Genomic DNA, 27,308 nt, shown 5'->3' with positions numbered 1-27,308 from the left:
GCTATTTTCTCAAATACCATGAACTTCTTTCTCTTTTGGACAAAAGCTGTATGACTTATCAAAATTAAACTTTCTGACAATTGCCTGGAGTATAATTCTTTTATATTGAGTGAACCAAGACCCATACACCTTAGATACTCAGCACCCCCCCCCCCCTTTTTTTTAAACAATGGATGCAGGGTTTTGTTGTATTTTTTTTTAAGATTTTATTTTATTAAGTAATCTCTACATCCAGTGAGGGGCTCTTATTCACAAACCCAAGATCTAGAGTCATATGCTCTACAAAGTTAGCATTCTCATTTGATATCATTCTTATATGTTTTTTATAGAATCAGAATTATTCTAACTTACAGGTTGATGTGTACAACCTCAAATCATGATTTTTTTTTAAATTTTTATTTATTTATGATAGTCACACAGAGAGAGAGAGAGAGAGGCAGAGACACAGGCAGAGGGAGAAGCAGGCTCCATGCACCGGGAGCCCGACGTGGGATTCGATCCCGGGTCTCCAGGATCGCGCCCTGGGCCAAAGGCAGGCGCCAAACCGCTGCGCCACCCAGGGATCCCTCAAATCATGATTTTTAATAGAATGCTTAGCAGTGACTTAAGATATTTGTGTGTAAAAAAAAAAGAAAAAAGATATTTGTGTGTAATTTCCTTATAAGGCTCCTTGTTCTATAGACACTAGTACTATTTACAATGTTACAAAATTAATTATGGTTACAAAATAATTATTGTCTCCATTTTTACAGTTCATAACACATTTTAGAAACCACACTAGTGTAGAAGTCTCAGAAAAACCCTGCACCATCATTATCTGAGTTCTAAGGTACCTCCCTTCATAGTTTTTACCTATCTACTTTTACTAGAATTAATTCTTTGAGAGTTAGTTACTAAACGATGATTTAGTTCTCCATTCTAAAGGCAGATATGCCTGAGTTCGAGTCCTGACTTCACTGCTTACAAGGAGAACTTTGTCAAGGTACTTAACCTTTCAAAGCTCATTTTCTTCATTTGTAAAATGTGAATGATAACAGAACTTTCATCTATTGCAAAGGTTACGTGAGATACGTATTTAAAGTACTACTTCAATGCAACATCATTTTATTTACATCTGTCTTTTCTTGGTAGTATCTTGGATTTGGAACACCGTCTAATCTGGGAAAAGGCAGAAGGGCTGCAGCTGCTGCAGACCTTGCCAATCGAAGTGGAGAATCAAATACTCACCAAGACATTGAAGAAAAAGATCGATTATTACGTCATGTAGAAGCAAGAGATCTCATTGAATTTGGCATGATTCCTGAGTTTGTGGGACGGTTGCCTGTGGTAGTTCCTTTGCATAGCCTAGATGAGAAAACGCTTGTACAAATACTAACTGAGCCACGTAATGCTGTTATTCCTCAGTACCAGGCCTTATTCAGCATGGATAAGGTTAGATTTTTTTTTCCTAGTTAATTTATAGATTTTTGCTATTGAAACTCTGCATAAATTATTTTAACAAAAAGTAAAAGCAATCCTGCTTATCTGGAATACCAGCCTATTCCTTACTAAATCCAGATTTAGGCATCAGGGAAGGCACATTGTGTTGTATTAGACATTTAGGAGTTGGCTTTGTTGTTTTCCTAATTATAAATTGTCACTGAGGTTGAAGCCCAAGGATATATTGAGAGAGAAATTATGCCAGCAGCCTAGTCCCAACCCCTCGGGTCAGACACACAGGATTGTTCTTTCAGCCTTAAAATTCTAAATGCTTTTGTTGCAACATACTGTGTGTACTTTCATTTACTTTTGTCTAAAGTTCTATCACCTTCCACATCTATATTTCTGTAGCCAGACATTCAATCCCACAAGCCCACACATCTGATCATATAGCATATGTTTTGGGTTTTATGAACTTAGTGTCTCTAAATATTAGTTTCCTTCTCTTCATTCCATTGCCTCTACCTCACGTCAATCTCCTTTATCATTCTTTACCTTGGCCCATGCATTTGGCTCCTAAAAGGTCTCCCTGTCTCAAGTCTTTTTCTGACCACTACCACCATTATATTCCATTTTACTTCCAGAATGGATCATTTATATTATTAAACATAGTGCCCAGCAAATAGATAGTAAGTTCTTAATAAATATGTAGTGAAGGAATAAACACAAAGCTAGTTCTTTTACTCCTCTCCTTAAATCCTTCAGTGGTCCCCTTGCTTTGTTTAATGCCCCCACATTGGTGCTCCCTTAGGCACCACATGCATACACTGCTGTAAATGCTAATTTGCTGATTTGTCACCACCTAGTAGACTTAAGTTCCTTGAGGGCGAAGATGGTAATTCCTCATTCCATCAGTAGTATGTATACACATAGGGGCCAAATAAATGTTGAATAAAGTCCTAGAAAGTCCATATTAATCTAGAAAACCTCTTCAAGGACTAATGACAAACTTGTGATTCAAAATACTGTTATCCCTTAAAAAAATATTGTTATCTTCTCATAGACTAATTGACAGAAACAAGTGGTTAAAGGCAAGGCTGTAAAGTACCATGAGAGATAATTACCTTAAATTCTACATTTTCTAGAAGTAGAAATTAATAACCAAAATTACCTTAATACCAAGATCTTGTGAAGTCTGATGTTCCAAAGTATTTTGGTGGCTTTTTTTTTTTGGTATGTTAAAAATCTTGTGATTTTTTTAAATTTGTGGTAATTTAGAGAGAGTTGTCTAAAGTTTTGCCTTTGTTCTTTAGGATAAGAGGTTAGTAACACTCTTTAAAATGAATAATGAGTGTTTTCTAGGAAGAAAGTGATGGTCAAAAAATGCTTTTAGTCTGAAAGGGAATAAGGTCAGTCAAGATGGAAAGATTCTGACTCCATGTTTCTAAGTATTAGTGAATCAGTGTACTTAATCTGCTTGAATTTATTTGTCTGTAAAGTTAGGGCATTAGTCCCTTTTTGTTCTACAAAGACTAGAGATGATGGTAGATAGTTAATACATCAAAGGCTGTATGGTTATATTAGGAAAATATAATCAAGTATTATCTAAGTTCTCATTTCTTTTTATATGTTTGTAGTGTGAACTGAATGTTACTGAGGATGCTTTGAAAGCTATAGCCAGATTGGCACTAGAACGAAAAACAGGTGCACGAGGTCTTCGGTCCATAATGGTAAGTTGGTGTTATTATACAAAACTAGATTATTTTCTTGGTCTCAATTTTGCAAATATTAAGCCTCCGTGTTATTTCTTTGGACATATATCCAGAGAATTGGCCTGATATTGTTTCTTGTGATTTTTTTTGTTTTGGTCTCAGTAGATTATATTTTTATTATAAAAAAGGAACTCTAAAGTGTTTGCAACAGGGGCATCTGGGTGGCTCAGTTAAGTGTCTGACTTAATTTCAGCTCAGGTCATGATCTCAGGTTGCCTACTTAAGATCTTCTCTTTCCTGGATGCCTGGGTGGCTCAGCAGTTTAGGGCCTTGCCTTTGGCCCAGGGCGTGATCCTGGAGTCCCAGGATTAAGTCCCACATCGGGCTCCCTGCATGAACCTGCTTCTCCCTCTTCCTTTGTCTCTGCCTCTCTCTCTCTGTGTGTGTGTGTCTCATGAATAAATAAATTAATTTTTTTTTTTTTAAAAAAAAGGTCATAATACCATTAATGAAATAGAGAAAATCAGGATTCTGGGAAGGAGAATTTAGAAAATTTTACTCAGGCCTTTTATTTTTATTTTATTTTTTATTTTATTTAATTTTTACTCAGGCCTTTTAACTAACATCCCCAGAGCACCTGCTGAGACCCATTGAAATCCTCATTCTTGTCTGTTTGAAATTAGGTGGCAGATACCAAGATATTTTACTCTTAAATTCATTATGATAATGAACTATTCTTTTTTCCTTTCTCTTTCTCTCTCTCTCTCTTTCTTTCTTTCTGAGAGAGCGTGAGCAGAGAAGGGGAGAGGCAGAAGGAGAGGGAAAGAGAATCTTAATTAAACAGGCTCCATGCCCAGCGCACAGCCTGACTGACTCAGGGCTTGATCTCACCACCCTGAGATCATGACCTGAGCTGAAATCAAGAGTCAGACACTTGATCATCTGAGCCACCCAGGCACCCTGTGAACTCAATATTTTTTACTCCATTACAAATTCTAGAGACTCAGTCTATTTTCTGCCATCACCCACTTTTTTCTTTATAGTGTGCTCTCTTCCCTACTTTCCTGCTCTGGCTGTACAGTGGGTTACTGTTTTCCTGTCTACTCCCAAAGCAAGCACATGTTCCTATTCTCTTTTAAGGATTTCAGTTTTAGTTATTACTTCTCTTATCTCAGTAACACTTTTTGATTGGAACTACACATTTATCACAGACAGTTTGAAATTATATTCTCTAATGAAGTCCTGGACTTCAGGTGTTACTGATTAAGAACAGATTTATAAGAATGCAAACTAGAAGAGTATGTGATATAGTTAACATTTTTGAAGAAATTTTATGTACTCAACCAGTATTTTCCTTAAGATCTACTGCAGCCCCGTTGAAACACACACTTATTTGAAGTCATAGTTCAAATTAAAGAATTTGGTAGAGATGGTTTAGGATTAAATCATTATCAAAGTAAAGAATACCAATTGACCTCTTTGGTAATAGAATATGTAAAGAATTCTGAGTAACACCTGAATCCAAAAGGATAGTCTTATTATATGTGCATGGTGATCTAAGAAGGCAGAACTACAGAGAAAATAGCTTTCTCTCTGAATTTAGTTAACAGCTGCTTTAATATGAAAAATATGAAAGCTTTTTATATTGATTTTTTTCAACATTCAATTCCTGTACAAATTAGGGATTCAGTAATACTTGTTGAGTTAATGAATTTGATTGGTGGCCTATAGAACCTAAGTATTTTGTATGTAATCTGAGTTTTCCTTGTAATTCATTACTTTATATCTCTTTAGGAAAAGCTGTTACTAGAACCAATGTTCGAAGTTCCTAATTCTGATATTGTATGTGTGGAGGTTGACAAAGAAGTAGTAGAAGGGAAAAAGGAGCCAGGATATATCCGGTAAAGTATATTATAAAGCTTGAACAAATCTAAAACTTAAATTCACCTCTTTATTGCTATGGTTTATTGGTCTGTCACAAAAATTGCATAAACATTCTTCTATCCATAAGAGAGCAATAATCTCATAAATTTTCTGTAGAAAAAATGTTCTAATTTTGGTTTATAAAATAACAGCATTTTGTGAGTCTTTCAAAATGATCTTCAGAATTAGCCTGCACTTTTTCCCCCTAAGGAAGAAGTATCAAAAGAGACATAAAAGTCAGTCAAATAAAGAGATTTAAATGAACTTTGCTGCTAATTGTCATTTATGAATGACTTGTTTCATGTCGGTTGACATATCTTCCACTGCTTCGTTTATTTATACCAGGGGTCAGCAGAGTTTCTTGTAAAGAGCTAGATGAAAAAAAAAAAAAAAAAAAAAAAGAGCTAGATGAATATTTGAGGACCATACAGTCTGTATTGCAGCTACTCACCACTGCCCTCAGAGCACAATTGCAGCCATAGGTAATTGTAAATGAGTGAGCATGTTGGTGTTCCATTACATCTTTAGTTATGAAAACAGAGGATGGGCTTTATTTGGGCTGCAGCTGTAGTTCACTGACCCCTGATCTATTTAATGAGTATTTGTTACACAGCACTTGACATTAATGTTACATACCAGAAATTAGATTTCTGTTTTAACTAAGTCACAATGTATCTTATGTTTTATGTTTACTTATCTTCTGGGATAACTTAGGAGTTAGTTGATTGGTTAGTTATTCAGAGGCTGGGATGACTTAGGAGGTAGTTGATTGGCTATTCAGAGACATAATCTTTTATTGGTTATGTATAAAGAAATTGTGGTTTGATTGTAATTTTGGCTCATTTGAGTCAAATCAGATTTGGTTGGAAGCTATTGACTTCTTTACCATAGTTACATGCTAAATGTCAAGCCTTTGAGTTGAAATAATAGATTCATACTTTTTTGGTGGAGAAATGGATTTCTTTTTAAGATTTTATTTATTCGAGAGAGAGAGAGAGAGAGAGAGGCAGAGACATAGGCAGACTGGGAAGCAGGCTCCATGCAAGGATCCTGCTGCAGGGCTCCATCTTAGGACTCTAGGATCACACCCTGAGCCGAAGGCAGAGGCTCAACCACTGAGCCACCCAGGCATCCTGAGAAATGGATTTTTTAAGACTTTGCAGTTGAAGCCTTGTCAATTTATTTCAGTAATAAATCTCTTAGGGAATATATTGGGAAAATTACAACTCTTGGTTATGTGGTCTCAGTGTTTCCCATATTTCACCACTAAGCAATTTGATTATTAAAAGTGCTCACAAAAAAAAATAAAATAAAAAAAAATAAAAGCGCTCACAATATTTCCTTGTTTGTGTGTTTTTTCTAATTATGTGGATTAATTTATTATTTTGAGTCTAGAAATCATGTTTACCCCTAATTTTCATTAAAAAACAAAACAACTGCTGTTTATTATAGGGCTCCAACAAAAGAATCATCTGAAGAAGAGTATGACTCTGGAGTTGAAGAAGAAGGATGGCCTCGCCAAGCAGATGCAGCAAACAGCTAAACTGTCAGACTTCTGTCTTGTATATAAAACTTTCCTTCTTTTGTTTAGGATCATAACTGTCTCTACAGTCTGACATTAAAAGCATTGCATCTATCTTGGATAGCATACATGGTCAGAAGCCTTTAGGATAAAAATCAGATCATGTATATTATGTAACATCACATTGATTTATACAGAGGACGTTATGTGGACTTTAATGATACAGTGTTCAGAGATAAAATGTACATTATTTTGGTTCAGTTTTTTAAAAATATGCTTTAACAAAATACTTAGGAGTTCCTTTAAGCAATGCAGGTGTTGCAATAACTGTGGATTTTACAATAATGTTACTCTACAAATGGGAAAATAAATTCTTTAAAATTAAAGATTGGGATACCATTTTTTAGTTTAACCTTTTTTCTACCCATTTCTGTTACCTGAAAATATTGGAATTTTATTCATCTTAAAAATTGGAACAGGTAGTCTCCAAGTATTTAAAAATTTCATGGAAAAAGTACCCTGAAGAACCATATTTTGCTGATTTATTTAGCTATGTTCTTAGTCTTATCTGCTAATGCATGATACCAACATCCCAATTGGTACTATAGAAAAGGCCATCCCCTTGCTGACTTGTCTTGATTTATTTTCCATCTTTAATCCATTTCAGTATGATGAATGTGCAGATGGAATTGAAATCTGACTTCAATCTTCAGGAAAAGACCATCTAATTCTAAAAGTAACATGCAGCATCAATCATAGTAATAGTCATGTGCTAAACTATTCTAATATTATCCACTTAGCTTAAAGTGCTCAGCTAATTCTGTTTTGTTTAGTTTTTTTGGTGCTAGGTATGTGTCTCATTCCCATTGAAGAAAATCTGTGCTTTGCTATCAACAGAAATGAATGTGTTCACACTAAAATATACGTTATTAACTCCATTATATAACAAAACTAAACAGTGGGAGAAATTTGGAGGGGCTTAATAATGAAAGTTATTTCATTTGATTCTATAAATATCAAAATATTTGGGTACCTTTTAAGCTTAATGATGATATAAATTTCCATACTATTCATTCAGTTCAAACTCATTTGAAATTGTTATATTTTAAAAAAAAATGTTACATTTAAGTATTTGTTTTCCTTATTTGGTTTATAGATGCTTGAATTTTCCTGTTACCCCCTTTTTCTTAGGAAAAGAACTTTAAGCTATTAGCAAATTCTAAATCCTATTGGTGAAAAATTGGGCTTTCTATGATAAGAGATGTGACATATGTATTTATGGCTGGGTAGGACCAGAAATGCACTTTTGCAGAGTCTTTAAGCTTGGTTGCTATAAAATGGAACAGAAACAGGTATTCTTCTTAGTCTTTATTAATGGTTAAAGTTCTTCTCAGGAAGTCTTTCATATTATAACTGTTCATTATCTTTCTTTTATAGTATCATTTCCCTTTTTGTAGAGTGAAAATTGGAGTAGCTACTAAATATATTAAGGTTAATCCTCCAGAAATGGACTGGGAGACATTTTAGTCACAACAACTTACATTTGGTTTTGGAAGTTGTTAACAAAGCATAATTGATGTTTTTAAATCAAACAAACTGAGTATAACTACGATTTGTATCTTGAAACTTATGTTTTGGCATTTGAATAAAACAGAAGTACTAAATGAAAGTCAGTGTGGTAGTATGTCCATATGCAGTACCATTTTTAAAAGGACACAGATATCACGAGCTGCTTTATTCTAGTGACTGGTTAATCCTTGGCACTTTCATATCCTTCTAATAAATTCTCCTAGTTGTAGATTCCACAAAGTTCTGTTATTAAAATTTATGTTAAATATTTATTGAAAACCTGCACTAAAAAAACAAAAAACAAAAAAAACCCTGCACTTAGGGATCCCTGGGTGGTGCAGCGGTTTGGCGCCTGCCTTTGGCCCAGGGCGCGATCCTGGAGACCCCGGATCGAATCCCACGTCAGGCTCCCGGTGCATGAGCCTGCTTCTCCCTCTGCCTGTGTCTCTGCCTCTCTCTCTCTCTCTGTGTGACTATCATAAATAAATAAAATTAAAAAAAAAAAAAAAAGAAAAGAAAACCTGCACTTAAATGTCCTGCATGGGCCCCACACTAGATAAATAAGACCAAGTTTTTCAAGAGTATTAGTAGTCTATGAGGAGAAGCAAACAAATATCTGTGCATCACAATAATGGAAGTGAGATAGGTACCAGATGGGGTGACACAAAAAGTAGGTGGCCCAGATGGATGTGGAAGATCAAGTAGGAATTTGCCAGAAAGAAATAATGAAAATTAAATCAAAATCTTGACAAATGTAAACAATAGAATATCTTGTATGCCATGTTAAGTTGTAATTTTATGCAGAAAATAGTAGGGTATTGTTAAAAGGGTATTAATCAGGAGAACTGTTCATTAGATGTGTATTTTAGATTGTTGGGAAGGGAAGGCTCTGAGGAAAATGGAGGGAAACATGACTAGAGGCCTCATTGTGGACACTCCTCCAGCACTTGCCCCTCTGTCTCTTACCTGGTTGCCTTCCTCCTGTTTTTCAAATCAGTTTTCATCATAAACAAAACTTGGAATTCACATCTACTCGCACACAGTAAACTAAAAAAGTGGGTCGTCCTGTTTCAGGTTCCCGTTCAGAGTTTGATTTTGGGCCAGGTGAGAAGCTATTGGAAAGTTTTGCACAGAGAAATGACATAATCTGACTTAAGTTTTGAAAGACTATTCAGGTTATAGTTTAAGCAAACAGACTACAGAGGAGCAAGGATTGAATCAGATACCCTCAGCCCTTCTTAATTTTTTTGAAAGAAGATAATGGATTGAACTAAAGTGATAGTGGAAGAGCAGATGGGTAGGTATTTTTGGATATCTGAAAAAAAAAGTATTCCATGTCCTTCAATGGGGAAACTCAGTATTATAAAGATGTCTATTAACTATATTAATTTATGAATTTAATATTGCAATAAAATACCAATAAGTTTCTTTTTTTTTTTTTAACTTAACAAAGATTTATTCATGAGACCTAGGCAGAGGGAGAAGCAGGCTCCCCTGCACGGAGCCTGACTGGGGACTCAATCAAGACCTTGGGATCAGGACCTGAGCTGAAGGCAGACGCTCAACCGCTGAGCCATACCTGGTATTAGCCAGGCACTGCGATACCAAAAAGTTTTTAAATTGAAAGTAGGCATGGACGCCTGGGTGGCATAGTTGGCTAAGCATCTGCCTTCAGCTCAAGTCATGATCCCAGGTCCTGCGATCCATCCTGGCACTGGGCTCCCTTCTCAGTGGAGAGACCGCTTCTCCCTCTCCCTTGCCACCCCCCCACCACCACCACCACCATGTGCACTCTCTCTCGCTGTCTCAAATCTTTTTTTAAAAAGTGATGCAAGTAAAATATGGAATATTATTTAAAATTTAAGAAATATTACAGGTCCCTTGGGAAGTGGGGTCAGGCATTGATCGGTTCTCATGGTATATGATGTAGTTTTGGAATGCTGGTAAGTTCCAGACCCACTGGCCAAGAAAGAATTCCTGAGACATTCTGGGTGCAAAAAGATGATTTTATTAAAAGCATGGGGACAGGACCTGTGGGCAGAAAGAGCTGCCGCACTGGGGTTGTGAGGAATGGCAGATCATACTTGGGAGTTGGGGGAGGTAAGTAGAAAGGGAAGTGTCAAAAACTTTGCTATGCTAAAAAAGACTCTCCGGATACTGGAGGCCTGGCTATTGTTGAGCTAAGGTGGTTTTTCCCTCTAGCAAAGCATTAACATTAAGACAGCGGGAGTTTCCTGGAGGGATGTTATATTCCGCTTGCCTAAATTATTTGTCAACGGGCTTCATGTTATAAGGAAATTTTATTTTATTTACATTCCCTTCTACCTTTGTTTCCCACTTCACTATGGAGGGGAAAGTGATGTTAGGGCTCCAGGACATTGAGTCTATGGGGTTTTGAAAGTTAGGTTATTGAGAAGATACTTTTTCTTTGTAAATCACTAAGACATTTGTTCACTGAGGGATGCCTCTGTGGCTCGTTCGGTTAAGTGTCTGCCTTCTGCTCAGGTCATGATCCCAAGTTCTGAGATGAGCCACGCATTGAGCTCCCTGCTCGGTGGGGAGCTTGCTTCTCCCTCTCCTGCCTGCTCCTCCCTCTGCTTGTACTCTGTCAAATAAATAAAACCTAAAAAAAAAAAAAAAAAAAAAAAAAAGACATTTTAAACTGATGGAAACTCAAGGCTTGCAGGACTGTGATCTCTCTTAATCCCTTAGTTTTAGGGCAGTCAGGAGTGCCTGAGGAATGTCCCATATCCCACCTGGGAGTGGGGCAGAGGGCGGTTTGTGGGGTGTCAGCTTGTGCTTTGTCCTCAGCTTGCTTTCTGCTGTACTCTGACCCAAGGAGTCATCCATTATTGCATCGAGTCATGCGATGCTGCAGCAATTGAACATCCAAAGGGGGGTGGGGGTGGGAGGAGAACCTCAAACTAAGTTTCACACCTTACACAAAAATAAACTCAAAATGGATCACAGACTTAAATGTAAACCTACAAAATTTTTAGAAAAAGCACAGGAGAAAATTCTCAGGATGTAGAGCTAAGAGTTCTTGATCTGACTCCAAAAGCATGATTCATAAAGGAAACACCAATAAGCTGGGCTTCGTTAAAATTAAGAACTTTGGGGATCCCTGGGTGGCTCAGCGGTTTAGCGCCTGCCTTTGACCCGGGGCATGATCCTGGGGTCAGAATCCCAAAATGCTATGTACTGTATGATTGCATTTATATAACATTCTTGAAAGGACTAAGTTATATAGAGGAGAACAGGTTAGCTGTTGCCAGAGCTTAAGGAAAGGAAGTGGGTGTGGCTATAAAGTAACCTGGAAGCAATGAAATGGAAACATTCTGTATCTTGACTATATTAATGTCAATGTCTGGATTGTAATATTGTACTACACTTTTGTAAGCTATTTCCATTGGGAGAAACTGGATGAAGAGTACACAGAATCTCCCTGGATTATTTATTAATATATGTATATTTTAAAAGATTTAAAAAAATATTTTATTTCTTTATTCATAAGAGAGACACAGAGAGAGGCAGAGGGAGAAGCAGGCATGCAGGGAGCCCGACGTGGGACTCGATCCCGGGACTCCAGGATCGCAACCAGAGCCACCCAGGCGTCCCTATTTCTTACAACTGCACAGGAATCTACAATTATCTCAAAATAGTTTAATTTTAAATATCTAATCATGTGTCAAGGCCTCTCCTTTCCCTCCAGCTTAAAACCCTCCAGTGGTTTCCCATTGTTTTTAAGATACGAGCTCCTGGAATGCTAGGAGATACTCTCTCAGTCTCCCTCCAGGCTTTCTGTGCTCCATCTGACCTGTAGAAAAAAAGGCAAAATGAAACGTAGATCAAATTAAATTTCCTTACACCTTGCAGCTCAGTGACAAATACTTCTGACAGCCAGCAGAGTCGGGCATTCCTCCAGGAACTCCCAATTGTCTTAAAGTCAACGCTTTGCTGGAGGCAAAAATGCAACCTTAGCTTGACCACAGCCAGACCTTCAGGATCATGGAAGTCTTCTTTCACATAGGAAAATCCTTTTGGAAATTTCCTTTGTTTCTACCCCCACCGTGACATAGAAGTATATAACCAATTCCCGTGCAGCTCTTTCTGCCCATAGGTCCTGCCCCCAGGCTTCAATGAATCCACCTTTTATGCGCTGAAAACGTCTCGAGGATTCTTTCTTGGCTGTTAGCTGCGGGACCCCAGCATCCCATCACCTCCGCACTGGTCATCTTTCAGTTCCCGGACTAGACCTACTATCAAGAGTTTTTGCAAATGCTGTTCCCATCCGAACTGTGCTCCGCTCGCTTCTAGTTAACTCCCCACTTATCCTTCAGGCCTCCGAAGGCTTCAATCCTTGGGGCAGCCTCCCCTAACTTCTTTGACTACGTCAAAATCTCCCATACGCTCCTCCTGCCCAGGGTTTTCCTCTTTGGGAGTACTTCCATTCGCCGCGGCACCTCGCCATTTGTTCGCTCGATTACGTGATTGATGTGTTTTCTTTCCCAGACACGTAGTTTCACCAGGGAGACCCTATCTGTCCGTCACAACGTTCGCAAAGCAGCTGGCGCCGCAGCCAGGACGCTCAGGAGGAGCAGGGCTTGGAACTGGAACCGAAAGGACGCCCACGAAGGCGCCGGGCGCGCCTTGGCGTCGCGCGAGTACTACGTCACTTCCGCCCCGGAAGACCCTCTTTCTAGGGGAACCGCTCCAATTCCTGTCACTTCTCAGACTCCCTCCGTCGCGGATATGGCTCTGCCGCCCTTCTTCGCCCCGGGCCGCCCAGGCCCGCCGCCTCCGCAGCCGCCGCCTCCCGCTCCCTTCGGCTGCCCGCCACCGCCGCTGCCCTCCCCGGCTTTCCCGCCGCCTCTTCCCCAGCGGCCCGGCCCCTTTCCGGGGGCCTCCGCCCCCTTCCTCCAGCCCCCGCTGGCTCTGCAGCCCCGGGGCCCCGGGGAAGCCTCTCGCGGCGGCGGCGGCGGCAGCGGCAGCGGCGGCGGCGTCTTCTACCCGGTGCCGCCGCCGCCGCTGCCGCCGCCGCCGCCCCAGTGCCGGCCCTTCCCGGGGACCGACGCTGGCGAGCGGCCGCGGCCGCCGCCGCCAGGCCCGGGGCCGCCCTGGAACCCGCACTGGCCTGAGGCGCCGCCGCCGTCTGACGTGCTCGGGGACGCGGCCTTGCAGCGCCTGCGCGACCGGCAGTGGCTAGAGGCGGTGTTCGGGACCCCGCGGCGGGCGGGCTGCCCGGTGCCTCCGCGCGCGCCCGCCGGGCCCAGCCTGGGCGAGGTGCGCGCGCGGCTGCGCGGGGCTCTGCGCCTGGTGCGGCGGCTGCGCGACCTGGGCCAGGCTCTGCGCGAGGCCGAGGCGGATGGCGCGGCCTGGGTGCTGCTGCACGCCCAGGCCGCGCCGCTGCGCGCCGAACTGGCCGAGAGACTCCAGCTGCTGACCCAGGCCGCCTATGTGGGCGAGGCGCGGCGGAGGCTGGAGAGGGTCCGGCGCCGCCGGCTGCGGCTTCGCGAGAGGGCCCGGGAACGCGATGCCGAGCGGGAGGCCGAGGCCGCGCGAGCCGCGGAGCGCGAGCAGGAGATTGACCTCTGGAGGGTCAAGTGCGTGCAGGAGGTGGAGGAGAAGAAGCGGGTAAGAGCAGCAGATGCGCAGGGGCCAGGGGTAGTGAGGTTTTGCGCTGTCGTTTCCCAGGGTTAAGCCTCTTTTTCCTCGTCCGTAAAATAAAAAGTCTTTCCGATCTCATATCTCCATATTGATTGCGTGTTGATGATGCAAATAGTACAAAACACAAATGCTCTTAAGTGCACCGCGAGTCTTGTAAACACAAGATCCAGGATTACACGGTGGCGTTGCAGAATGACAGACGTCCTGTCTCCTGCTGCAACGTCCTGTCCGCTTACTAACATTTAAGGCAAACAAGAATCTGGGTCTTTGTTTCTTCTGTTGGCCCGGCAGATTTTATTTTATTTATTTATTTATTTTAAAAGATTCATTCATTCATTCGTTCGTTCATCCATTCATTCATTCATTCATGAGAGAGGCAGAGACACAGGCAGAGGGAGAAGCAGGCTCCATGCAGGGAGCCTGGCCGGTGACTTGATCCCGGGTCTCCAGGATCAGGCCCTGGGCGGAAGGCAGCGCTAAACCTCGGCGGATTTTAATACAAACGATAGAGCACTTAGTGCCTTGTGCTAGTTGGTTTATGAGGGCCTTAGTGAGGAGTTCCCCAGGATTCCTTTGTTGAGGAATTTTACTCATTTTTTTAATTGTTACTACTTAAAAAAATGTATTTATTCGACAGAGAGAAAGCACAAGTAGGCAGAGTGGCAGGCTGAGGTAGAGGGAGAAGCAGGCTCTCTGCTGAGCAGAAAGCGGGTGGGAGGCTCCATCCCTGTCCCTGGAATCATGACCTGACGTGAAAGTCATGATTATGGTGAACCATAACCAACTGAGCCACCCAGAAGCCCTTTTGGAAAATTTAAACCACAGATCCCCAGGCTAACAGTGGTGTTTGGGGGGCACTTGCTGCATATTAGGTGCTGTGCTCAAGACCTTGCATATACCAGATCTTTAATCCTTGTAACAACCCTAAACCGTATTCTCACCACTTTACAGATTAGGAAATTGAGGCACAGAGAAGCTAAGTTTCGGACAATCACACAAGTGGTTTGTAGTAGTTTTACTCCTGATTTGAGCCCATGTTGGCTGATTCCGAAGCCTGTTGATCTTAACCTCTTAAGTAGGGGCCAGGGTGAAAATGGAAATTGGTCAGGCAGTTGTTTAAGGCATTCTCATTACTCCTGAGGGCCTCTGAGTCCCCCCCCACCTTCACAACCAGCTTGTGTTTCCTCCCTCTTCTTCCTCCTTGTGTCTGTTATTGCCCTAAAATCCTTTTTTATTTTATTCTTTTATTCATGAGAGAGGCAGAGACTCAGGCAGATGGAGAAGCAGGCTCCATGCAGGGAGCCCAATGTGGGACTCGATCCTAGGATTCCGGATCACGCCCTAAGGCAAAGGCAGACGCCCAACCGCTGAGCCACCCAGGCCATCCCCCTAGAATCTTAAAAGGAAAAAAAAAAAAAAAAGATGTATTAATTTTTGTGGGAAAGAGAGAGCACAAGCCCAAACAAGGGGGAGGGCAGAGGGAGAGAGAGAATCTCAAGCAGGCTCCATCCCCAGCATGGTGTCACACATGGGGCTTGATCTCACAACATTGAGATCATGACCAGAGCAGAAACCAACAGTCAGTCACTTAACTGACTGAGCCACCCAGGTGCCCCAGCCCTAGAATGTGATATAATTCCTGTCCCCATTTGAAATGTGATGGCAAGGAATATCGTGCTTTAAAGGAGAATAGTTGGAGGCAACACCATGATCTAAGGGAGTTTGCATCAGTTCATTTAATAAGGACTCATTATTTGCCATACCTGATGCTGGTGATAGGGATGAATAGGATATAATGCTTTCCTTGAGGGGCTTAGAGCCTCATGGGGACCATGTCTATACAGCATGGTTATGTGTTAGAGTTTCAAGTGCTGTAGGAACCCAGAGGAGGAATATCCAGTCCATTGCAGGTTGGTGTAAGGGAAGGCTTTGTGGATGATATAATGACATCTGAACTGTCTTGAAGGACATGTCAAAGCCAAGTGAAAGCAACAGGTGCAGTTCTGGGCAGAAGAAGGAAGGAGTATGGTGTGGTCTTAATGGTGGGATTATAGGCACTTATTGGATAGATGGAAAGAGAGCTTTAGGTAAAAGGATCTTCCTTACCACCCACAGTAAGGGGATTGGAGACCAGATCCTGTGAGTGGTGGTTTAAGGAACCAGAGTCATTTTGTCTACATGTGAACCAACTTAAGAAGAACGTTCAGGATAGGATCTTAGTGTTTGAAAGGCTGTCATGGCAAAAGATCTAGGCACCTAACAACACTGGAGTCCGAGCTATGTGCGTTGGGTGTCACTGACAAATTTCGTAGAGTTCTGGGCCCTTCCAACCCCATTTCTTGTATTCTCTCCTCGTCTCAATCTTTGGGTCTAGGAGTCTACATTTTTAATAAGAGAGCCCCAACTTAAAGTTAGATGCAGATGTTCATTGGACTATGCTTGAAGAAACTCCAAGGAAGGAACAAAGGTCAGCATCCATGTGGAAACTTCAGAGAAGATACTCCCTGGCTGGACCAGTGTGGGAGAGGAGTTGTGTACAGCCCAGGAACTTGGAATGGAGATCCAGTAGAAACTCAACCCCAGGACAGTCTGATCTTCTGAAATCTCACTGCTGGGCAGCTGTTCTCTGCTTTAAGACTGTTCCTAGGGCAGCCCGGGTGGCTCAGCAGTTTAGCGCCGCCTTCAGCCCAGGACATGATCCTAGAGACCCGGGATAGAGTCCCACGTCAGGCTCCCTGCATGGAGCCTGCTTCTCCCTCTGCTAGTGTCTCTGCCTCTCTCTCTCTCTCTCTCTCTCTCTCTCTCTCTCTCTCTCGAATCAATAAAATCTTAAAAAAAAAAAAAAAAAAAAAAGTATTCCTAATACTAGGTCTGTCTCATGGACCCGGTCTTTTCCAGGAACAGGAACTGAAAGCTGCAGCTGATGGTGTCTTATCTGAAGTGAGGAAAAAGCAGGCAGATACCAAAAGAATGGTGGACATTCTTCGGGCCTTGGAGAAATTGAGGAAACTCAGGAAAGAGGCAGCAGCAAGGAAAGGTAACCATGGCTTTGCATTTCTACTTGTATTTATTCCTCTATTGCCTTGTTCCTTCCCTTGCTTTACCCTAGTGTCCACCCTCCCTCAAAATTTTTGAAGAAAAAAAAGTTTGATTATATTTAATTTTTACCCAGTAGAATAACAGCTTGTCAGCACCACCTCAGAACTTTTGAAGCAGAAGCCTGACTTTGTTTACTCCTTTTTGACAAGGTTGAAAAGAGAGGCAGGTGTGGGAACCCACTATACTGCCTTTCCCTTGACTCATCATTCCCACAGCAAGTGTTCTGGCCACGCTTTTGTGAGTGAGTTTGGCGTGGCTCGTCACTTTTGCCCATGTACAAAGGCAAAGGCTATCCTTTCTTTACTAGGTGCTTCAGAAGATGTTGAAAACTTGGCATGCCCTTCGGATATGTTTCAAACCTGAAACATTGATATTTAAAAAGGTGTGAGTGGTTGGACAGGGCAGGGAGTGCCTTGCAAACTGCATGGGTGTCCACTTCTGTACTTTGGGATCAGAAAACCTGAGTCCTCTCCTCTTGCCTCTAGGGGGAGCACTAGTTTTGGAGAAGCTCCCTAGTTGTGCTTTCAACATTTGCCTGTCTTGATCTTTGCTCTTGCAAGTCTTTTTGTGTGGAGGGCCCTCAGTTCCATCTTTTCCGTTTTAAGCTCTCACTATCCTTCAAAACTAAATACAGATGCAACATCCTCCATCCTACATCCTTCCCTGATCTGGATTGAGGTGACCTCCTTCTTACTTGCACCGGTTTGGACTACAAGCTGCCTTATTTAGTAGACTATAGGTCATTGATACCAACCAGGGATATTTGAGACTACACAAATTAGCAAGTACTGTGATAGCAAATGACTTCCCCTGTGTGGTTTAAAATATAAATGAAACCTGTGAATCAGACCCTTAATAAAGTTCCATTGGGATATGACCATTGTGTATTCAACCCAGCTCACTCACTAGCTAAGTGATTAGCTTCTGCATGCCAGGCTTCAGAATAGCTAGTTCAAATTGAGGCTTCAGAAGAATATGACCCCATAGTGCATTCATGAGTCAAAGGGGAGTTTGCATCTACTAGGTCTACCCTTATCTCTTCCTTGGGGAATGAAAACCTGAGGGCTGTTATTTAATATTCTTCTACTCCATGTCCTCTGTGAGGAGAGTATTTAGTAAACTTTTGCCAAGTGAATTTCGTAGCATAATTTCTCACTATTTGTCTTCTTTATTTTGGTCCAAAAGGAGGAGGAAATTTCGGAGGAATTGTGATCTATAAAAATAAGCAGCCTCTTTGGAGTTAATGGTCTTGAATATAAAATGATTTGGTAACTAGCAGCTAGTTGCATCATATATTTAAAACTTTTCTCTCAAGGTGTGTACACCTTCAGCTAAGGGCTGAGAGAATGAGGCCAGATATGTAAGCAGGGCCACATTGCAGTACCTTAGGGGCCAGACTAGACTTCTTACCTATGCTTAAAAATGAGCGGAACCATTGAAAGATTTTAAGCAAAAAGTGAAATGGCAGCAGTAATCAGTGCTGGTCCAGGAGAGAAAGGAGGGAGCTCTAGGAGGGAGGGAGAAAAGGAGAGACACTGAGAAGGCTATTCAGTAGTCTGGGCACGGATAATATAGGAGTGTGAACTAAGGGTCAGGTGGTGACTTGGAGAAAAGTAAATGAACTTAAGAAATACAAATAAAGGAGAGGGGGAATGTGTAAGTAAATAACTTGGGGAACAGACTTGGGGTTGACGAGTTCAGTTTGGGTTGTGTTGAGTTTGAGGTGCCTGTGGTACGTCTTGGATAAGAGGTCATCGGCATGTAGCCATAAATAGACATGACTTTAAGGAGGTTGTATAGTGTGAGTTGAGGGCCAAAATGACAAAATCCTAGGGAATGTCAAAATCCAGATGCATAAAGGGGTGGCCACAAGAGAGGTCAGAGAGATAGAAGGAGAAAGTAGGTCCCCTACCTCCTTCTGGAAAGTCCCAAATGCTCAGAGAGATTGTGTAATCTTGCTTGGGGAGGTTACCTAAATGTCTCTTTGCCTTAGTTTCCTCATCTGTAAGACAGGAATAATGATAGTACCTAAAAATTGAGAAATATCTGTGGGAATTAGTACCCAATAGATCATCAGTGAGCTATGCTAGGTGCAATTCACAGCAGAATGGTATGAGTAGAAGCCAGACTAGACTACAATAAAGAGGGAATAGGAGATAAGAAAACCAAACAGTGAGTTCAATTTATGAGAAGTTTGCCTGTGAAGACAGGAGAGAACTGATCAGTATCTGGCAATGCGGAAGGGCAAAGTGGTAATCTTAGGGTCATGGGAAAAATTTAAACATGTTTCATTGCCAAGCAAAGGAATGAGTATAGGGAGAGTATCATAGAGAAGCAGGAAGGATAGTTGATGGCTCAAGGTCCTGCAGGAGGTAGAGAGACTGATTGTAGGTGGAGGGATTAACTTAAGTGTAGAAGGATCCATCTTCCACTGGAATGAAAATGAAGGAGACAAGGATGGGTAGTCACACAAATGAGCAAAATCGGGGTTGAAAGTTAAGAGATTTCCTGGCTACTAGCCTGTTTTCTCTGAGATGGGTTAGATTGTTTGCTCAGAGCCAGTAGAGAAGGAAGGCTTTAGGACAGCAGTAAAGGCTTGAAATAACTGCTGTGAAGAATGAGCATGAGCCAACTAGAGACCTGTGGGAGTATGGTTGTAGGGAGAGGTGCTCTGGGCTCAGCTGATGTAGTTCTATACTGACACTACATCACATAATCAAATTATTTCTTCCAGGAGTGCTCTGCAACTGGCAGGTGAGTGCAGAACACAGGGCTGTTAGGGTTTTTTGCTTTATCAGTGACCCTAAGTTTTGGTGAGGATGAGTAAAAGAGGGGATAGATTTGGATACATTTAGTTGGAGGTTCTGGTGAAGCCAACCATTTCCAGGGAAGAGATAAGTGCACTGGGAGACTAGAAAGTCCTAGTCAGAGAAGAGAATTGTGCTTAAGACTTTAGAGGTAGCAGGGTTTTTCTTATCATGCCCAGGTACAAGGACTGGACAGGGGGCAGCCCCAGTGATGCAGCGGTTTGGCGCCGCCTGCAGCCCAGGGCATGATCCTGGAGACCCGGGATCGAGTCTCATGTTGGGCTCCCTGCATGGAGCCTGCTTCTCCCTCTGCCTGTGTCTCTGCCTCTCTCTCTCTCTATCTCTGTGTCGCTCATGAATAAATAGATGGAATCTTAAAAAAAAAAAAAAAGACTGGACAGAGCTCAAAGGTGGCTGGCTGGCTGAAGGGAAAAGGAGAAGGCATTAGTTATGTAGAAGCTGCAGGAACTGGAGGAGTGAATGGTAGAGGTGGAGGGAACCAAACCATGTATCAGTATGTGGGCTCAAGAGAAAGACTGGATGAGGATTGCTGTTCCCGAGGGAATGTGTCATGATCAGAAGTGATAGATGAAAGTTTGAGGGAGGTATGGATTCATGGTACAGGTCCAGCAGCCTGAGATAGGCTACTATTCCTCATGGGGTTTGTGGGCACTTTGGAGCTGATGGAGTGTTTGTGTTTCACCATACTGGTAGATTTTAGTACTCTGGCTCTTTACAGAAGTTGGCCAATTCCTGGTTTAGGTAAAGAAATGAAACAATCATGGAATTGTTACAAAACAATGTAGTGACAGCTTGAGCTCAGTGCTTAAGAATTTTGTGGTTTTTTTGGAAAGTAGCTGGCAACTTAGTAGAAGAGGGATTTGAATCATAGGGTTTCCATAGTTGGGAATGAGTGATTGTAAACCTGTTCAAGCAAAGCAGTCATGAGAAAATGACCTAGAGAAATGTTAGCTTTGGAGGTGAGGATAAGAAAGTTGGTTCCACAACCACTTAGTGGCAATGGTTGAAGGAGAAAAGAATCAAACCTCCAAAGGCCTTGATCAGCTCTTTTAGGAAGCAGTTTACTATTACATTTAGTTAATCCTGGAAGCGCCCCTAAACATTACTTCTCTTGAGAATTTATCTTACAGAAATAATCTATAGAAGGAAAAAAGCAACATGCCTAAGAGTAACATTTCACTTGTGCACAAAAATAGAACACCTAAATAAAATACCCATAGTCAACTATGATGCCATTATCACTAACAAAATTAGTAATAATTCTTTGATATCACCTACTAACTAGTCTGTAATCAAATTTTCCCATTTGTGGAACTAGTTATGTTGCCTATCCTATTAGCTGACTAACTATCCCAGGCTTCCCAGGATGCTGGGTTTTCAATGCTAAAACTGGGCAAACTGAAATACTTGGTCACCTTATACCAAGCAGCAGACTGTGAGGGCAGTGTGATTAGTTATGTATATTTCTTCTTCATTATCCAAGTGTGTTTTCTCAGAACTTCAGATTCCATCAGTGGGAGAATTGTTTATTAGTTGGTTCTGAGAGCCTGTGCTGTGGGGATATCACAGTGAAGAAATATAAGATAATTCCTCTCTTTAGTGAGCTTACTGCCCAACCAAAACCATTAGAAATAAAATTAGGGGGATCCCTGGGTGGCGCAGCGGTTTGGCGCCTGCCTTTGGCCCAGGGCGCGATCCTGGAGACGCCGGATCGAATCCCACGTCAGGCTCCCGGTGCATGGAGCCTGCTTCTCCCTCTGCCTGTGTCTCTGCCTCTCTCTCTCTCTCTCTCTCTCTCTCTCTCTCTCTGTGACTATCATAAATAAATAAAATCTTTAAAAAAAAAAAAAAAAAAAAAAAAAAGAAATAAAATTAGGTTAAGTGGTATGAGAGAGAGAGAGGGAGGGAGGGGAGGGAAGTCAGGGTGGGGTCAGATTAATTGGAGACCCAAGATCAAATTGAGCCTTGAGGGCAGCCCCAGTGGCACAGCGGTTTGGCGCCGCGGCCTGGGGTATGATCCTGGAGACCTGGGATCGAGTCCCACATCGGGCTCCCTGCATGGAGCCTGCTTCTCCCTCTCCCTCTGCCTGTGTCTCTGCCTCTCTCTCTCTCTGTGTCTATGAATAAATAAATAAAATCTTAAAAAAAAAAAAAAAAAAAACCCTGAGCCTTGATGATTGGTTAGAATGTACAAATTCGAAGCAAATTTATAATGAAGTAGTACTTTGAATCTGCTCATTAGAACACAGATTTTGAGATAAAAAGTTGCATCTAAAATGCCTTTGGAAAATAAAATAAAATAAAATAAAATGCCTTTGGATCTCTGCCTAGGCGTCTGTCCTCCAGCTTCAGCAGATGAGACTTTTGAACATCATCTTCAACGACTAAGAAAACTCATTAAAAAACGTTCTGAATTATATGAAGCTGAAGAGAGAGCCCTCAGAGTTATGTTGGAAGGAGAACAAGAGGAAGAGAGGAAAAGAGAATTAGAAAAGAAACAGAGGAAAGAAAAAGAGAAAATTTTACTTCAGAAGCGTGAAATTGAGTCCAAGTTATTTGGGGATCCAGGTAAGTTTCTCTGTAAATCAGAGGAGAAAAGGAAAATACTCGATTGGCAGCTCTTTTTCCTCATGGATGGTCTCAACCTAAACTAAGAGGTGGTAGGCAGCAAATGGCATTTTCAAGACTTGAAATTCTAAACTGTGTACTGGAAATCACGGGTAAAGATGAAATATTTGATCACATTGTTTTACTGTCATAGTCAGAGGCTCAGTCAGCTTGCATTGAGAAATATACTCTAGATATGAAGCATGATGATGTGGTAACATGCCTTTTCTTTTTCAGATGAGTTCCCACTCGCTCACCTCTTGCAACCCTTCCGACAGTATTACCTCCAAGCTGAGCACTCCCTGCCAGCACTCATCCAAATAAGGTCAGAGTGGGACTCTCTGTGTCATCTTCCCCTTAGGTAGCAAGAAGCATTCCAGGTGCTTGTGTTGTTGAGGCCTATTGCTATATCTTTTTTTTTTTTAATTTCTTATGAGTTTATTTAAAGTTTCTAAGTTCTCAGGATGCCACACATACCTTTAGCCCTCAGTCCTTGAGAAGAAGATGTCTCTGTTTTAACAGGTGAAGAAACTGAAACTCAGGTTGTGATTTGCCCAACAAGTATTGTCTCATGATATAGCTGTTGTGTTGGCTTAAAGCACTGACTTCCTTTTCCTAATTGTCTTCTGCTGCTAAATAAACCAAGGGCAGGAAACCCTTCCTGCCACTTGCCTGTGGAGACTGTTTAAGTCCCATACCAGCTTGTCAGTTCTCACAGGTCAAAGCCAGGAGAACTAGGAACGAGGAGTCTCACCTCAATATGCAGTTACTAATGAGCTGGGTCAAGTTTTCAGCTCTCTGGGTCTCACTTTCCTCACCTATAAAATGCAAATGGTGGACTAGAATGTGGCCTTTAAACTTCAGCAGTAGGACTCTTCCCAAAGGCAGTCTTCTGAGAAATCCATTTGTGAAAATAGTTTGAATGAATGGGTTCTGTGAGCAGTTCAAATCTCTTATTAACTGGAAGCACTTTGTTGTTTTCTAGATTGCCCAGAACATTTGCTTGAGGCCTAGGGGTTTTTAAAGCTTAATTTGAAAATCACTGAACTAAGTGATCTCTCAGGTTCCTTCCAAAACTGTAAGGATGCTTGTAGTATACCAAGTTTGTGTTCTGGGAAAAGTATATTTCTGGCTAATATGCAAGTTTTAGCTTTTAAATATAAGTACAGTGGATTCTCATTATTCGTGATAGCTATGTTCTATAAAGCTGCAGGTACTGAATTAGAGAATATCGGATTGCTAGCCCTCAAGGAAAAACAGGGTTGGGTTCCTGTGAGCCTGGGCCCATACCATTTTCATTAACCGATCAATACATAATACTGTTTTATGTGGATTTCTTTTTAAAAACACCTTATTTAATATATATTGATTCATTAACATTGAACTCCTAGTGAACAGCATTGTAATGCCTGCATCAACATAGCTTCTCGCACATACATGTATTCTCTGTAAGGCATACTCCAGCCTTCTCATGCTAGCCAGCACTACAACAGTATACCTGGGGGCCATTTAAATATAAAAGCACAAATATGTGAAAAACTTGGCACTAAATAGACTGCAGAAAGGACACTTGTTTATAGTATGAGGCTGAAAACAAGAAGACAGTGTCATCTTATTCAGTTAACCTCAGTTGGGAATGTACCTGTCAGGGACTCAGACTTTTCACTGCCCTATGCATGTTGGCAAGTGACATGAAAGCGCCACAAGTACTGACTGTGGGGTCACAAATGAATTTTTGTGAATAGGCAAATTTGCAAATATGGAACCTGCAAATAATGAGGATCAACTGTATATTCATTATTTGGTTATCCATAAGAGTTCTTGGCAGTTTTTGTCCTTTATATGTACATTTAAGAACTATGGTCTTTTGCATACTGCTTAGAAGTCAAGTTCTTTAGTGTACTAGTACATACAGTCATTTGAAAGCTAAGTCCTGAAATAGAATATTTAGTTGCTGAACATCTTGCTTGGAATAGAACAGAAATAAACAGTTGTTCTACATTGTTCTTATTAAGGCATGATTGGGATCAGTACCTGGTGCCATCTGATCATCCCAAAGGCAACTCCGTTCCCCAAGGATGGGTCCTTCCCCCGCTCCCCAGCAACGACATCTGGGCAACGGCCATTAAGCTGCATTAGTAAAGATGCTCCAGGAGTGTGGTCCGGCCAAGCCTCTTTCCAGCTCTAAATACTAGTGATGCCACCATCTTCTTGTGCTGTAGACTAAACCACAACCTCTAAACTCCATGTGGCATTGCCCTACCCAGAAGTTACGTTTTCCTTGCATGGTCTGTCCTGGCCAGAGGTGCCTCTTGAATCAGGAGATTAATATGGTTCTTCAGGAAAGGACCTAGGTGAACTGGGGTTATTACCACAGGCAGTGGCCGTGGTTCACCAAATTTGCCTCTGTTTTGAAGAGGCTTAGTGCAGAGTGACTTGTTAATTTACTCTTAACTGCCTTGGTGGTGATGGGTAAGTACACTCCATACACTCAACACAAGTATGCACTGGGTAGACTTAGCAGCCCTTCCCCGAGTACTGAGTGTGAAGGCAGGCTTGATGCAAAACGTCCATACCCTTACTACCTAGAGAACCCTCTGACTTCTAGGAGGAAAGGTCAGAGATGCCTTATCTTTAGTTTTGTGAATCCCACTTTTGGTGCAGCTTAAGAAGCTGCAGGCTGAGCTGCCAGAAAAGCTCATGGCCTATCTGGTAGTCCTGTGGTTAACTTGAGAAAGCTGTACCCATATTGGATCGTGTTTTAATGGATAATGACTATATCTTCCCATGTTAGAAGGATCATAACAAAAACACCTGTTTTTTACGTTCCTAGAGGCCCAGTTGTTCAGAATCACCAATGATAGATATCTGTTTCCCTATGGGTGTGGGACCTTAACCTCACTCAGTCACATTGGTAGGTGCCGGGATAGCTGTGGAATTTTCTTAGGAACTTAAGCTCCCCAAAACACCCATGTAGTTAAAACTGGGAGGAAAGCAGATAAAAATGAAATTGAATTTATTTTTTTATATTAATAAATGCTGTTGTGCCTGGAAATGATTGATCATATAACATGTCAGGAGTTTGTTTTGTTTTGTTTTGCTTTTTGTCACCTATTGTGTTATTTATATTTTCAAAAAGCTAAATAAATATCATTTTTATTTTTTAGCTTGAGCCTTTGCCCCCAAATTTGTTGCTTACCAAATCACTACACACACTTTCACATTGATGAAACACATTTTCACTTCAAAAATACAAATTTGTCAAATTGACATTTGCTGTATAGGGAAGTGAGTGAACCTCAAGCACCACACTCTTCTGGAATCCAACTCTAGATAAGCAGGGAAGGACACCAGCTTTGGGGATGATTCATGTGGCAGGAAGCTCTGGGCAGCAAGATGCTAACACCTTTGTTCTTTTTCTGTTTAATCTGTACTGTTAACCCTTAAATGCATAATTTATAAATTTAACAGAGAGGATATGAGGACTAGCACTCCAAAGTGTATCTAAGCTCATAAACCTTAAAATCTAATGTGATTAGCCTCACATAACCCCATAGGCCTGGGTGTCCTTTTGTTATAAATCTCTAGCATTTGCTCTCTGATGAGATGGCAGGAAGAGTAGAAATAAAAGATGAATTGTGTGATGTGTTTAGTGTCCAGGCAGCCTGTCACTAACATATCTGCATTGGTGGGAGCATGAGTGAAGCAGGGATTCAAGAAAACTCAGCAGAACCCAAGGGAAAGGCATTTAACCTCAGGTTGAAAACACCATTCCCTCTTTCTTCAATCCGCTTCTGCAAAGTTTAGTAAAGTAGACATTATTCTTGTTTGGTTTTGTTTTGTTTTTCCTAGTTTATTGCCTTGTGTGATGGGTGGCGGCAACAGCCACTGGTGATTTATGGGTTTAGAAAGAAAGACCTAATGTCTTTTTGTTTGTTTTTTAAGACTTTATTTATTCGTGAGAGACACAGAAAGGCAGAGACATAGGCAGAGGGAAAAGCAGTCTCCCTGTGGGGAACCCACTGGGGGACTCCATCTCAGGACCCCAGGATCATAACCTGAGCCAAAGGCAGATACTCAACCACTGAGCCACCCAGGTACCCAGACCTAATGTCTTTAATGAATTATACTGCTGAGAATATGGATGGTGTCATTGTAATCTTTAACCACAGTCTCTTTAATTTATTGTGGAAAATTTCAAACATCCCAAAGTAAATAGTCATAATTTTTTCCATGTACCCTGGTGGTACCCTGGCTTCAAATAATTGTCAATTCATGTCCAATCTTGTTTCATCTGTATCCCCACCACTCTGGATTATTTTGAAACAAATCCAAGACATCATAAGTGTTTAGTATGTAGCTCTAAAAGATACTTTTTTTTTTTTAAGATTTATTTATTTATTCATTCAGAGAGAGCGAGAGAGAGGCAGAGACACAGGCAGAGGGAGAAGCAGGCTCCACGCAGGAAGCCCGATGTGGGACTCGATCCCGGGTCCCCAGTATCACACCCCGGGCTGCAGGCGGCGCTAAACCGCTACACCACCAGAGCTACCCTAAAAGATACTTTAAAAATTTAACAATAGTGCCATTATTGCCCTGGAAGAAATGAATGACTCCTTAATATCAAGATTTCTTTATTTCATAAATGTTTTCCACTTTGTTCAAATTAAGATCTAGATGCAATCCATACATTGTTACTTATGTATGTCTCTTAACTTTCTGATAATCTGTAGGCCATTCTCACTTCTGTGTACTCTTGTACTCTGTCTCTCCCTTGCAGTTTATTACTTGAAGAAATTGGGTCATTTTTTTCCTGAAGAGTTTCCAGTCTGGATTTTACTAATTGCATCCTCGTGATAGCGTGTTCCTCATTCCTCTGTTTTCATATTTCCTATAATCTGGTGGTTAGAGCTGTACTGTCCAGTAGGGTAGACACGTATGGCTATGGGGCACTTGAAATTG

General features: G+C 41.5%; 2 protein-coding genes and 1 long non-coding RNA gene across 4 annotated transcripts in view; 2 read left to right on the top strand and 1 right to left on the bottom strand.

The window, feature by feature from the left end:
- The window catches only part of CLPX (caseinolytic mitochondrial matrix peptidase chaperone subunit X), a 43,948-nt gene extending 35,703 nt beyond the window's left edge, over window positions 1-8,245 (top strand). Inside the window, exons 11-14 of the mRNA XM_025472462.3 lie at window positions 1,132-1,431; window positions 3,057-3,149; window positions 4,926-5,032; window positions 6,507-8,245. Coding sequence (XP_025328247.1) covers window positions 1,132-1,431; window positions 3,057-3,149; window positions 4,926-5,032; window positions 6,507-6,597 — 591 coding nt within the window. The 3' untranslated portion in view covers window positions 6,598-8,245. The remainder of the gene's footprint in view (window positions 1-1,131; window positions 1,432-3,056; window positions 3,150-4,925; window positions 5,033-6,506) is intronic.
- On the bottom strand, window positions 5,074-12,802 carry LOC112675750 (uncharacterized). Of its 2 annotated transcripts, XR_007407297.1 has the most exons (3): window positions 12,013-12,802; window positions 9,112-10,768; window positions 5,074-5,425 (listed from the first exon to the last, which is right to left on the bottom strand). It is a non-coding gene; the product is annotated as an uncharacterized LOC112675750 (long non-coding RNA). The 2 variants fall into 2 exon arrangements; XR_003146043.3 differs by lacking the exon at window positions 9,112-10,768.
- A 95-nt stretch (window positions 12,803-12,897) lies between these two features.
- On the top strand, window positions 12,898-25,512 carry PDCD7 (programmed cell death 7). Its single transcript, XM_025472463.3, has 5 exons — window positions 12,898-13,779; window positions 16,711-16,849; window positions 22,071-22,307; window positions 22,584-22,671; window positions 24,362-25,512. The coding sequence occupies exons 1-5, from the start codon at window positions 12,898-12,900 to the stop codon at window positions 24,483-24,485; spliced, it is 1,470 nt and encodes a 489-aa protein (XP_025328248.1). The 3' UTR covers window positions 24,486-25,512.
- The last annotated feature ends 1,796 nt before the right edge of the window (window positions 25,513-27,308 follow it).

The sequence above is a fragment of the Canis lupus genome, chromosome 30 (assembly GCF_003254725.2).
Source record: "Canis lupus dingo isolate Sandy chromosome 30, ASM325472v2, whole genome shotgun sequence".
In the NCBI taxonomy this organism is placed as follows: Eukaryota; Metazoa; Chordata; class Mammalia; order Carnivora; family Canidae; genus Canis; species Canis lupus.
The sequence above is the reverse complement of the archived record's forward strand: the minus strand, read 5'-3'. Positions and strand labels throughout refer to the sequence as shown.